Source organism: Micromys minutus, assembly GCF_963924665.1.
Source record: "Micromys minutus genome assembly, chromosome: 3".
In the NCBI taxonomy this organism is placed as follows: Eukaryota; Metazoa; Chordata; class Mammalia; order Rodentia; family Muridae; genus Micromys; species Micromys minutus.
This window is the reverse complement of record NC_137972.1, coordinates 25,811,880-25,825,068: the sequence shown is the minus strand read 5'-3', so window position 1 is coordinate 25,825,068 and position 13,189 is coordinate 25,811,880. Positions and strand designations below refer to the sequence as shown.

The window sequence follows — 13,189 nt, the reverse complement described above, 5'->3', positions numbered from 1 at the left end:
TTTTTAAAGAAAGAAAATTAAGGAGTTGGAGAGATGTGATTAAGAACACTCACCATTCTTCTCTGAAGGTCCTAAGTACATCCCAGCACCCACATGGCAGCTCACACCTGTCTGGTGACAACTTTTGGTGTGCAGATATAAATGCAGATAAAGTACACATACATTTAAATAAAAGCATAAAAAGAAATCTAAAAAATTATTACATAGTATGGTTACACATTAGAGTAACCTGGTATTAAGATGTTTTTTTTAGCATTTTAACCTGAAATATAAGTAAATGCCTTTGGGTAGACTTGTATATACGTGTACTGTTTTAAGTCATACCCCAATTTTAAAGCTTATATTTATAGGAACTCTGTAAGCCTCCTTTAATAGTATGGACAAACGGTGAGACTGTTGCCTGTATTTTGCATTTTATACCTTTGACCAGGATTTCCCATCTGTAGTTTAATGTAATATAACCAGTTATGTGGAAAACTTAAAAAAAAACTCATTGGGGATTTTATAAAATAATAATATAATACATCATTCTTCATCAGAAGGGTTTCAAGTTCTTTTATAAACTGTCAATCTATCAGTTTCCTCTTCCTATCTTGTTTTATATTAATTTATTTATGTATTTGGGGCCATTTGATTTAGGCCTCAGACATTCCACAGGTACTTGGAAGATATCATTAACTACCGTTGGGAGCTTGAAGAAGGAAAGCCCAATCCTCTGAAAGAAGCCAGTTTTCAAGACCTTCCTCTGCGTACTCGAGTGGAGATCCTGCATCGCCTCTGTGATTACCGGCTGGATGCAGATGATGTCTTTGATCTTCTCAAGGTACCTGTCTAGCAAACTTCTTTTTAGAGAGTAAAAAGCCAGTGTTTTGAGTGTGAAAACTGAATGTATTGAGAAGCAAGAGATTAGCTTGTTCTCAGCAGTCTTCCTGCTGGCCATCAATAAAGACCTAGATACACAGCTGCACCCACTTGGCCAAAGGAATGCCAGCCATGCTAGTATATGACTTTAAAAATTGTTACTTTTCATTTCCCGAGCCCTGGTTCAGATAGAAGAATACTTGTAGGTTCTTCTACTTGTAGGTCTTCACACAAAACAGCAGTGAATTTTTTCTGTAGTTAGTTAACAGTCAAATATATTTGAAACCATATATTCCAATTTAAAAACAAAACATTGAAGAAAGATGTGGACATTTCTTCTGTCCTCTTTACTCTATTGATGCTACCTATTTTAAAAATAGATATTATTGCTACCAATTTTATATACGTAATGGGAATGGGGTTGGAATAATGCTTTCACAAATAGTGAAGTCAGTTTGTTGTTCTTGTTTTTGTTATTTTTGAGACTGGGTTTTTTTGTATAGACTAGTCTGAGCTCTCCATCTTCTTCTGCCTCCCAAACACTGGAAATAAAGGTGTGCACCACTACTCAGATGATTAACGGTGACAGTACTTATTTGAGCCCTGTGCACAGACACATGGAAGTCATATAACGTAGTGTAGTCTCTGCTGAGCACTTAAAACAATGGGAAGGAAGGCCAATGCCGTTCTGACCCTGGAGCCAATTTCAAAAGATCTAATTTCAGTTCCCTTGCACCCACATTGGGTAGCTCACAATTGCTTGTAATCACAGCTTCATGGGATCCAATGCCCTTTGTCCTCCATAGTCACCTGAACGTATACATATCATACACAGACACATACATACACATAAATTAAAAGTAAAAATTTTTTTTAAATTGCTGTGGGTTATGGCAAAGCTATAGTGCAAAACTTCATGAAGGAAAGCCTTCAGAACATCTGTTTGATCTGGTTGGAAATTTGCAGCGTTGAGCCTCTGTAGTACTAGCACTTGGGAGGCTGAGACAAGAGGATTGTTGAGTATAAGGCTGTTTTGTCTTAGAGTGAGAGAACTGTATTGAGAGTTCTGATTGTACTTGTGATTGTCCTTCCTTTCACATGAGTACACATAAGGTAGCCATTCTAAACCAAATGTCATAGAGTTCTTTTTGATTCCTCTTTGTTATGAGCCAACCGTGGAAGCCATGGTTGGGTATAGGGAACATCTAAAATTTCTTCATCTTGTTCATCAAAGAAGGTAATGCCTTCCTATTTTGTTCTGTCTGTATTTCATTTGCCTGATAGAAAATTACATAAGCACATTGACATTTTAAAATGAGTTGTATCTGAGTATAGAATTTGAGTTAACTGTTTAGTTTTCTCCTGATTTTTGTTGTTACTTGCTTTTTTTCAAATCTGCTTTCCTCTTCTGAGTAGGGTCTGGATGCAGACAGTCTTCGAGTTGAACCTCTGGGTGAAGACAATTCAGGTGCACTCTACTGGTATTTTTATGGCACACGAATGTACAAAGAAGACCCAGTACAAGGAAGGTCCAATGGAGAACTCTCCTTGAGCAGGTACTGTCTTTGATGTCAGGGCTGTGACAACTGCTCTATAAAAATGCTACAAAAGTCAATGCATCAGAATGATACAGCACTTTGCTTCTGTCCAATGCAATAATGTCCTTCAACAGAATAGCAAAGAGCTTTATACTGAAATACAAAGGAATTACTCTATAGCCTCTGCCACAAGACTGGTGAAAAATACTGTGATTGGAACATGGAGAAATTCCAGCTAAGTACCTGTACAGGTCATGGGCTGTTTAATACAGCAGTCTTTGAGTAGCTTTTTCCTATTAGGATTATTAATCTGCATCAAGGCTACATAATCCTATGGCAGAATCTTACACATGCAAAATACGGCCTTATATCAGCAGTGGCCTCATTCCTTTGGCATTTGGAGTTATACTCTGGTTTTATGGCAATTTCCTCTCTGTTTTGAACAGTACTTGATGTTAGGAAGGTGTTAGGTTGTTTTTAATACCATAAATGTCAGTTTTCTTTGAGTCCACATTTTGATAATCCTTATGGAAGAGAAATTACTCCATTTCTTGTTTCTTCTATTTTGCATAATCAATTTTTGTATTCTTGTGGCAGAAAACACTGTAATTACTAATATAGAAATATTAGTTGTTAGTACTATACCAGGACATTTCTATTTAATGATACTGTTTCTTAGGGAAAGTGAAAGGCAAAAAAATGTCTCAAATGTTCCTGGAAAAACAGGCAAAAGAAGAGGAAGGCCTCCAAAACGAAAAAAACTACAGGAGGAAATTATATCCAGGTAAGAAATCTCATTTGTCCATTTTCGTAGGCTCATACTAGAAGGGACCTTAGTTTCACCTCATCTTTACTATCTTGTGCATGAAGAGGACATAGGTCATAGCTTATGCATCAGAGTCCACATGAATTTTTCAAGCAGCCCCATGTGTGTGACATATATCTGTCCAGATTCTGCCTAAGCCTGTTACTTTATTTGGACGATGGTTTTTCATTTGGTGAGGATTAAACTGTACAGGACAGTACATGGCAGTACAAAATGAAGGCTGTACTTGACCCATGGTATTTGGTAAACATTCCTTTTAGTGTATATTTTTAAATTTGTAATACCACTAGAAAATGGGGCAAATTAGTTCTGTCATTACTTGTGTGCTATGGATATAGTGCATTGGTAGAGTATGCAAGAATCTGGATTACAGGTTTAGGTGTTTGGGTTTTATTTTGTTTTGTTTTGAGACAGTGTCTCTGTGTGTAGTCCTGGCTTTCCTGGAACTTGTTCTGTTGACCAGGCTGGCCTTGTACTTAGGAGATCCACCTGCCTTTGGCTCCTGAGTGTTGGGATTAAAGGTGTGTGCCATCACTGTCTGGCTTAATTCTACTGTGGTACTTAAGGTGCTTGGACATGTATATTCCTACAATGAGAAAAAGATAAAATGTCAAATATCTTCTGAATCTTTAATTTTAAGAAAAGAGAATTAAATACATTTTTAATGTCATGTTATTATGTTTTAGGGAGGTCTACCTTTTGTGCATGAGTGTGTGAATGCGGATGGATGGACCTATGGAGAATTTGATGTTGGTGTCTTAGTTGATTATGTTCTTCTTCCCTAGCACTGTTACATGTGCACCACCATGCCTAGCTATTAGGGTTTCTCTTGTTGTGATGAAACACCATAACCAAAAAGCAGGTTGGGAAGAAAAGGTTTATTTGGCTTATCACATCATAGTTCATCATTGAAGTAAGTCAGGACAGTTTAGGAACCTGGAGGCAGGAGCTCATGCAGGTCTATAGAGGCATGCTGCTTCACATGACTTGCCCAATCTGTCTGTCTTGGCTGCCTGCCTGCCTTCCTACTTATTCTTATGTACATTTGGTGTTTGTCCATCATGTATGTCTGTATGAGGGAGTCTCATCCACTGGACCTTGAATTATAGACAGATGTGAGCTGTACTATGTGGGTGCTGAATTAAACCCAAGTCCTCTGGAAGAGCGCCTAGTTTTTTCAATCTCTCAGCTACTCTCTCTAGCTCCTCAGCTGCTTTCCTTTCTTTTTTCTTTTTGTAACAATAATGTTTTATTTTTTGAGATTGTAATTGTCATTTACTCTTTTTCCTCCCTCTAAACCCTTTCAAACCTCTTCTTTCTTTCTTTCTCTTCCTTCCTTCCTCCCTCCCTCCCTCCCTCCCTCCCCCCCTCCCTCCCTCCCTCCCTCCTCCCCCTCCCCCCCTTCCCCCCAGGCATATGAGTCTGTATATGAGTCAGGGGCCTTATACCAGCTAAGTGTTCCTGTCCAAAAGAACTGCAGGGACAAAAATGGAGAAGAGACTGAAGGAAAGGAGGTTGAGTGACCACCCCAACTTGGGATCCATCTCAAGGGGAGGCTCTGAGGCTTGTGACTATTTACTGATGTTATGGTGTGCTTACAGACAGGAGCCTAGTGTGATTGTCCTAAGAGGCCCAACAAGCAGCTGACTGAGACAGATGCAGATACTTACACCCAACCAATGGACTAAAGTCAGGGACCCCTGTGGTTGAATTAGGGAAAGGCTGGAAAAAGCTGAGTAGGAGGATGACCTCATAGGAAGACCAGCAGTTTCATCTAACCCCCTGAGATCTCTCAGACATTTAGCCTGCTTTCTTACAGAACCTAGGACCACCAGCCCAGGGATGGAACCACTCACAGTGGGCTGGGTAGCTGTCATCAGTTACTAATTAAGAAAATGTCCTACACCTGGACCTTAATGAAAGCATTTCCTCAATTGAGGCTCCATTCTTTCAAATAATATTAGCTTGTTTCAAATTGACAAAAACTAGTCAGCATACTGGATTTGATCCCCCCCACCCCCCGTGGTGTGGGTTCAAACTAGGGCCCTAAACATTTCTAGTAACAGAATAAACTATCTGTTCTCAGAGGTTTAGAAGTTCTACTTAATTTAGGTTTTCTTACAGTAGTAATTTCAGTGATTTCTTTTTCTTTTCCCTGTCTTCAAAGAAATATTCTTAGGCAGAGGCAGGAGGATCCTAAGTTCCAGGCTAGTCTGGACTAGATAACAAGGCTGTAATTAAAAGAAGGTGGTAATGGGAAGGATGGATAGTACAGATGGAAGATCTGTTAGACTAGAGTAGATTACAACTGCCTATTTCTTCTTTGTGGGGTTTTGGAAAATGTCCTGTAGTCACTTGGGATCTATATTGAGCATATGTTTAAAGATTTCCTGAGTTGTCCATACATTCTAATACAGTTATATCTACCTTAATGTTGGGTATGTAGAACCATTGTATTTGTGCACGTGGGCTTATACTACCCTCTACTGGCAAGTGACAGTCTTGAGCAGAGGCAGTTCAGTTTCAAAGCCCATGTTCTTGGTATCTTCCTTAGATAAGGGTAATGCAAGCTTGTCCTTTCTAGTGTAGCCCAGAGTCACAGAGAGGAGGGCACCAGGTTTGTGACTGTACCATTTTCCTCTTCATTGTGGTGCTGCCATAACCTTGATACTTGGATTTCAGTGCTCCCATTTACTGCAGCAAGACCACCGTTCATTCTAGTTTTATTTCTCTTTAGAATTATTCTTTCTAACTTTGAATTCTGACAGACTCCAGCCCCAGCCACCATTATGTTTACTGGGCATATACCTGCAAGAAAGACCAAACAAATTAGGAATGTGATTGTCCTGTTTTAATTGTTTTCTCTTTTTCCTGTGTTTCAGTGAAAAGCAGGAAGAAAACTCCTTGGCATCTGACCTACAGACAAGAAATGGTAACAATGATTTTTGTTGCTGTCTCTCAACATGATTCACACATATATTACAGTCATACAGTGTATTTGGATGACTCCAGCTGCCCTCTACTTTTTGTTCCTATTTCATCCTTTTTCCACCATCGGTCTCACAGACACTTAAGATGAGAATGAGTTCTGTGCTGTCACCTGCAGCAGTATATTAAAGACTCAGACATGTGGCTAGGCAAGCAGTCAATCAGTGACCTGGAAAGTATTGAATGCATGCAGTATGCACACATTCATACATAAATGCATAAGTAGATTTTATTTTATTATTATCACTTTAAAGATTTTTGAGACAAGGTTTTTCTGTGTATAGCCCTGGCTTTCTTGGAACTGACTTTATAGCCCAGGCTGTCACCGGCCTCTGCCTTCCAAGTGCTGGGATTAAAGGAATATGTCACACCTGACCTCTTGATTAGATTATGTAATCCACATGCTTTACATTTGGAAGGAAACAACCAGTTTGTAGTGTCATAAAAGAGATAAGGCATACATTTCTCCAGTCTGTTTCAAAACTATTTTTCTAGGAAAATATGTTTAACCATTTCTAGAATGTTAAATTTTCTTTAAAATCACACTGGTTTTAATTTTGCTAGGCATTTGTCTAGTTACAAACAATGATAGTAGAAAAATCAAAAGTTTAATAACCCCAGCACTTGGGAGACAAAGGTAGATAAGTTTAAAGCTAGTCTAGTCTAAAATGAGATCTTTTCTTTTCTTTTCTTTTCTTTTCTTTTCTTTTCTTTTCTTTTTTAAAGCCCATATTATCATCTGGACAGTGTGTAATGTGCTTGTAATTCTAATGCTTTCAGGGCCAGGGCAGGACGATCAGTTGGTCTCTAGAGTTCAACAGTTTCATGGGCAACATATATTGAGATCCTATACTAAGAAAGAAAAGAGCGCACAATCCACCAGACTGGAGAAGATTAGCCACTTTCCCCCCCACAATTCCTTTGAGTCATGACCCAGGGTAATAGGAACAAAAAGTCTAGTGTAGGCTCTCTTTTAGTGAATCAATCATTTTTCTGTAGGATCCAGAGGGCCAGGCCAAGGTACTTGGTGGCTTCTGTGTCAAACAGAAGAAGAATGGAGACAGGTCACTGAGAGCTTCCGAGAGAGGACCTCTCTCCGAGAGCGGCAACTCTACAAGCTCCTCAGCGAAGACTTCCTGCCTGAAATCTGCAACATGATTGCCCAGAAGGTAGAGTCTCCCTGCTGCTCAGGTCTCACTCTGTTCCTGATAGGACTGATGTAGGAGCTCACCTGCCTGCTTTCCTTAGCCTGGAAGTCCCTTGTCCAACTCCTACAATCTTTAGAATGGCTTTTTGTAAACTGGAACCAGTTTTCTTTTTTTCCCCTATAACTATCACCAGGAAACTTGGCCTGAGTTTGCTCCCCCCCACACACCCTAAGAAAAATGATCATTTTAGGACTTAACCTATTCCTCCCTCACAGTGTCAGCCTTTGAACATCTGTCCTTATAGATCTGTGCCAGTTCTTCACCTAACTTGACCGGAACTGTTTATGATTTCTCTGACTTGACTGTAAACTATATGAACTATATTTCAGTCTACACACACCCTATAAATGACATTTTCAAACAGATACCTTTTGTCCCCCTTTTCCTGCTTTGGGTGTTGTTTAAGATTTTGCTGTAGTTTTAGATGTGTCTGCCGCTTTTTCAGAGAACCCAAGTTCAGTTCAGTTCCTAGCACCCATGTTAGGTGACTCACAACTATTTATAACTCCAGCTCTAGGCTATCCAAAATGTATTGAACTCTGTGAGTGTAAGTGGGTACTTACACTCATGTGCACTTTGTCTTTGTCTGTCTGTTCTCACCCCCACACCCCCGTACTTATCCTCACATGCATTTTGTCTCTGTCTGTTCTCTCGCTCGCTCGACCTGGCACTCATAGTACGTTCATAGTAATTTTATTTATTTATAATACAAATTAATAATAATACCCCCTTCTAGGTCATCCTCTTTTATACTTCTTAGTCATTAAAGCAAGCTCTTCTTCTCAACATGCCTGTCTTCTTTTGTGTGTTTTATTTATTTGTTTGCTTTGGGTTTTTTTTATGACCCATTACATTAGAGTTCCTTAATTGAGCAACAGTAGTTTACCACTGGCTATACCACTGATGCTTCTGACTCTTCTTCCATCAACCATTAACTGCCTATGGCTCTTTAGATAGGGGTTGATAAATCCAGTGACACGCCATTGGAGAAGACAGAACACAACCCCCCACCCCCTTTTCACCAGGTTTCAGTTGCCAATAGCTTCTTAGTTAGGAGTGGGACTGTTTTTACTTCTACTTGATGCTTCGACTTCATTTGGTACCATTGATTCCCATGTCTGCTTGTTCATACTATCCTGTGAGAGCTACTTCCACACCAAATGAAAAATATATTATAATCCATCAAGATAAGGCTAAACCTAGACTATAATGTTAATAATGCTATTTTGGAAGCCCTTGTCCAATATAATATAACAGCAACAAAATTGTTTTTGCAAAACTAGGGTCCTTAAGTGTGATAGGCAAGTGTTCTCCTCACTGAGCTGCACCCAAAGCCTCTAGCAAAAAGGGAAAAAATAGAATGTAAACTGCAAAACTGTAGAATGTGCTCCATGGCTGGATTAGTTATCAGAACCCTCTGCCATCCTTTCTAGACAACACATTTCCACCCACAAATTATTTACAATCTATCCAGGTAACTGATGTGCTTAAAAAATTTTAAATCATTGAAAATAAATCCATTTATTGTACCAGCAATTTTATCAATAGTCTTAAGAGTTCTACTTAGTGTATATTGGGGTGGGGTTGGGGTTAAAACTGTTAGCAAATCTGTATTTTCAAATTCTTACATATGAAGATCTATCCTTAAAAGGAAAGCCTAAATTTACACCCAAAGGAGTTAGAAATCATTACAGTCTGAACCAGTTCCCAGCATAAAAAAATTTTTTCCTCGAAGCAGAATTGAATCTATGTAAATACTGTGACAAACCTAGTGTGCTGGCTTCTGTCTGTAATTCCAGCATTGGGACTCAAAGGTAGAAAAGAGATTGTTGAGAGTTTGAAGCCATCCCGGGCTACATAAGGAAACCTTGTGAAGGGGAAGCAGCTACTATTTTTTAAAACTGAATCAGTGTATTGAAAGCCTCTCAAAGGATCTGCATTTAATAGTTCTTCTGAGATGAGTTATAGAGATGTTATTCTACACAGTAGTTTTTACTGTACCTGGCATTTAGCACTTGGCATTCATCATACATAATATTTTCATGAACATCTCTATACATTGTATTGGTTATTGCAATTGTAGTTTTAAGTATTATGAAGCCAGTAAAGCAATAATATTTCTTTAAATTATTTTTGGACTGGCTAGGCATGGTAGAACATATCTTTCTTGAGATTATAATTATTATAACATTCTTCCCTTCCCTTTTCTCTCTCAATTCTCTCACATACCCCTTTCTGTGCTTCTTCAAATTCATGGTCTCTATTTTTCATTAACATTTCTAGATAATACCATGCTCAGTTTGTTACTTGAATGTTTTCAGAGCTGAACATTTTGCATTGGATAACCAGTTGGTATGCTTTTCCCTGGGGAGAACTGCCTCTCCCACTTCCACCTTCCTTCACTTGCATGTAATGAAGTCACTTGTCTGCCCTGAGTTTGGTATCCAAATAGGGAGGGGAATGAGAATAGATGAAGATGGGACGGAACCACAGAGTTGCCCAGCCACATGGAAGGCTCTGTTACCAAACAGCCACTAAGAAAAGCTCATTACTGGCCCTGCAAGGCCTACATTACCACACACACACACACACACACACACACACACACACACACACAAGTCCTGAGGCACAGTTACTTGTAATTGCTAAAAGAGAATGGAATGTCAGGTGAGCCTCTCTCCAGCCTCATCGTGTAATAGAATATTAATAGAACACACATATCTCAGGATATTTTTGTCTGCATGTAAGTCTGTGCATCCTGTGTTCAATGCCCATGATTATAGCCATATGATGTTGGGAATTGAACCTGGATCACCTGGAAGATTGATGATTGCTAAGTGGGTAAAAGCCCTTACTGTATAAACCTAGCAACCAGAATTTACATTCTGGAATCTACTATGGAAATCAAAAAATAACTCTTGAAAGTATTCTCTGAACCCTACACATGTGTTCACAGCCTTACACATAGTAATAATTTTAACAATAGTAATTTTAAAATTTAAAAAAATCATTTAAAAAATGGGGAGGGAGCACAACTAATTTTTTAACCCTTGGGTGACAGAGGTAGGAGGATAGTCAAAAGTTCATAGACAACCTGGTCTGCACAGCAAGATCACGCCAGCCAGGACTCTAGCATCGAGACCCTGTCTTAAACTTGCTCCAGCCGTCCCCCATGAAAATTAAGTCTTAAAATTTTGCATGTGAAATTGGGGTAAAGGAAACAATTAAAGGGAGCTTAACTCAGTAGTGTTTTTTTACTTTCATGTTAATCTAAAAGATTACTTTTATTAAAAACAAATTAAAACTTGAAAACCAGGTAAAAGTTTAAGAGGTGGTTATTCCAATAGGTCTCAATAAACTTATTTATTTGCTTGAGCTATCTCTTCATTTACCATATTCTATCCTCATTTTAAAAATTAGTTAATAGTTAAAAGTATTTGTTAAATTTGAAAACTGAAAGATTTATGAGTACAAAAGAACATAATAGAAATAGTATAGTAATTAAGTTTTCACCTGAGCACTGTATAAAGGAGACAGAACAACCTGAGTGGCAGTTGTGAGGACTGGTGAAAGAACGCTCGCTCTTCAGGCTTGGTTAGCTGCTGTACTCAGGTGACCCTGGGTCCTATCTCTGAATTGTAATTTCAATTTTTTTGATTAGCAGAGTAAACTACTATTTTTACACAGAAGCTTTTATAGGAATTAAACAAAAGTTCTCATTCCTTCCTTCCATTGTTTATGATATGTTTACTTTAAAGCTAAATTTATTTAAGAGTAGGTCTCACTATATCCCTGACTGGCCTGAAACTCAAAGCTCTTTCTGCATCTGCCTCCCAAGAGCTGGGATCAAAGGTTTGTGACACCATGCACAGCAACATCTGTATTTCTTTACAAAATAAAACCAGGTAGAGGGAAGACTTGCTAGATCCAAGGACAGTATAGGATAGCAAACTTTAAATGTTTAGTCTCCTTGGTTCATAACATTTACTGCTCTTAGAGAGCTTCACTTCCTTACACCCACATGAGGCAGCTCACAACCAGTTATAATTGCAATTCCAGGGGGTGTGATACCCTCTGGCTTCCATTGATGCTTGAATTCATGCAGGCACACAAACACATACATTTTAAAAAATATTTTTTAAAGTATGTGGATGTATAAAACCTGCTTTGAATATGGAAAAGATAAGCTTTTTTTTAATTAAAATTAAGCCAGTAAGTGGTATCACAGGCTTATATAATTCCATTACTTAAGAGGCCAAAACTAGAGAATTGCCACAAGTTCTAAGCCATCCTGAACTTAATAGCCTAAAAAGAATCTCCAGTTGATTACAAGCTAAAGGTGAGGTAGGAAAGGAAAGGATAAATTTACACCGTAGTGTCTATGTAGTGTCTTTCAACCTATTTATTTCTAGTATGTATTCTTCCAATTATGTCAGGTGTTACAATGGTAAGTAAATTATACAGTTATTTTATAAACCCTTATTACTTCATCATACAAATGCTCTGAGAATATTCATTATTCCAGCTCCATAGAAATATTCTTTAGTACACTGATATGTGCCATCTTCCTGAAGCATCTAATATAGACTAAATTAGTCTTACTCCTCAACGTTTGCTGAATAAATATTATGGTTTAATAGAATTTTACACAAACGTAATCAGATTGTCAATAAAAGCAGATTGTGAGATAACCTCATGACAGTAAAAGATTACTTTGGAGAACATTCAGAATTCAAACCATTTATTATTTTTAATTATATTCCAAAGATTTACATGATAACCTATTGATACATAGGTTTTTAGAGTTGTAAATTATTTTTGTCCAGCAAAAAAACCACTACTACTAATATTTATGCTATATAATGTTGCTGAACATTATCCAGGGAATTATCCTGACATTAACTAAAATGAACCAGTTTCTCTAAATTCTGTTTGTCACCCACATCATTTTTGCTGTTGTTTGTTTTGTTTTTATTTAATTCAATAAAACATTTGACACATGTTCACTTTGATGAATGGTGGCCTATCAACATTAGGAACTTAATAATTGCATGCAAGTACATTTTCTCCACAAAAGCTGATGGTAGATGGGTGTGGTGATGCACAGATTTTTATCCTAGCATTTGTGAAGTGCAGAGGTAGTCCTATTTCTACCCGTGGGGGTGACTAGCTGATAATAATATATGCAGGAAATCACCACCCTTGTATCAAGAATAGCATCATTTATCTGAGGTAACAAAGTTGAAGTGAGACTGGTAGTGTCTTCTTGTGATATTTGCATGATAAATTGGCATGGTTTCCTTTAGAAACAGTGATTTTGGGTTTATAGCTTAAGTGTAAGAGATACTCCTGCTAGAATTGAGAGCTTTATAAATGAGATACTTACAAGCTTGTTGCGGGGGGCTTTGAAAAGGTACCTGAAAAGGGTAGATTATGGCATCTCTGGTCCTTGTGATTGTATTTGCACTGGGAACTACTTATTCCATCTTAGAAACAGAAAAGCTGTATTTGCAGTGTGTCTAAGCTGTCTGAGCCAGTCTTTGACGGGTTTGTTGTTCTTTACTTATTCTTGAAGAAGTTAAGATTGGGTATTTAACACTTCTGGGACCAAATCCACTTCACTCCCACCCCACTGTACATGGGTGCATGCAGGAAGACTGCGTGTGGGCCCAGGGTTTACTGACTTAATTTTCTATTACATTTTCTGTCTGTCTGTCTGTTTCTCTCTCTCTCTCTCTCTCTCTCTCTCTCTCTCTCTCTCTCTCTCT

The 13,189-nt window shown here is 38.2% G+C and overlaps 1 protein-coding gene across 3 annotated transcripts in view; it reads left to right on the top strand.

Moving 5' to 3' along the window:
- The window catches only part of CECR2 (CECR2 histone acetyl-lysine reader), a 91,377-nt gene that overhangs the window by 51,225 nt on the left and 26,963 nt on the right, over positions 1-13,189 (top strand). For all 3 annotated transcript variants that reach the window (XM_080913651.1, XM_080913650.1, XM_080913649.1), the window contains exons 3-7: positions 640-823; positions 2,278-2,417; positions 3,079-3,183; positions 6,108-6,157; positions 7,213-7,382. In XM_080913651.1, coding sequence (XP_080769777.1) covers positions 640-823; positions 2,278-2,417; positions 3,079-3,183; positions 6,108-6,157; positions 7,213-7,382 — 649 coding nt within the window. The remainder of the gene's footprint in view (positions 1-639; positions 824-2,277; positions 2,418-3,078; positions 3,184-6,107; positions 6,158-7,212; positions 7,383-13,189) is intronic.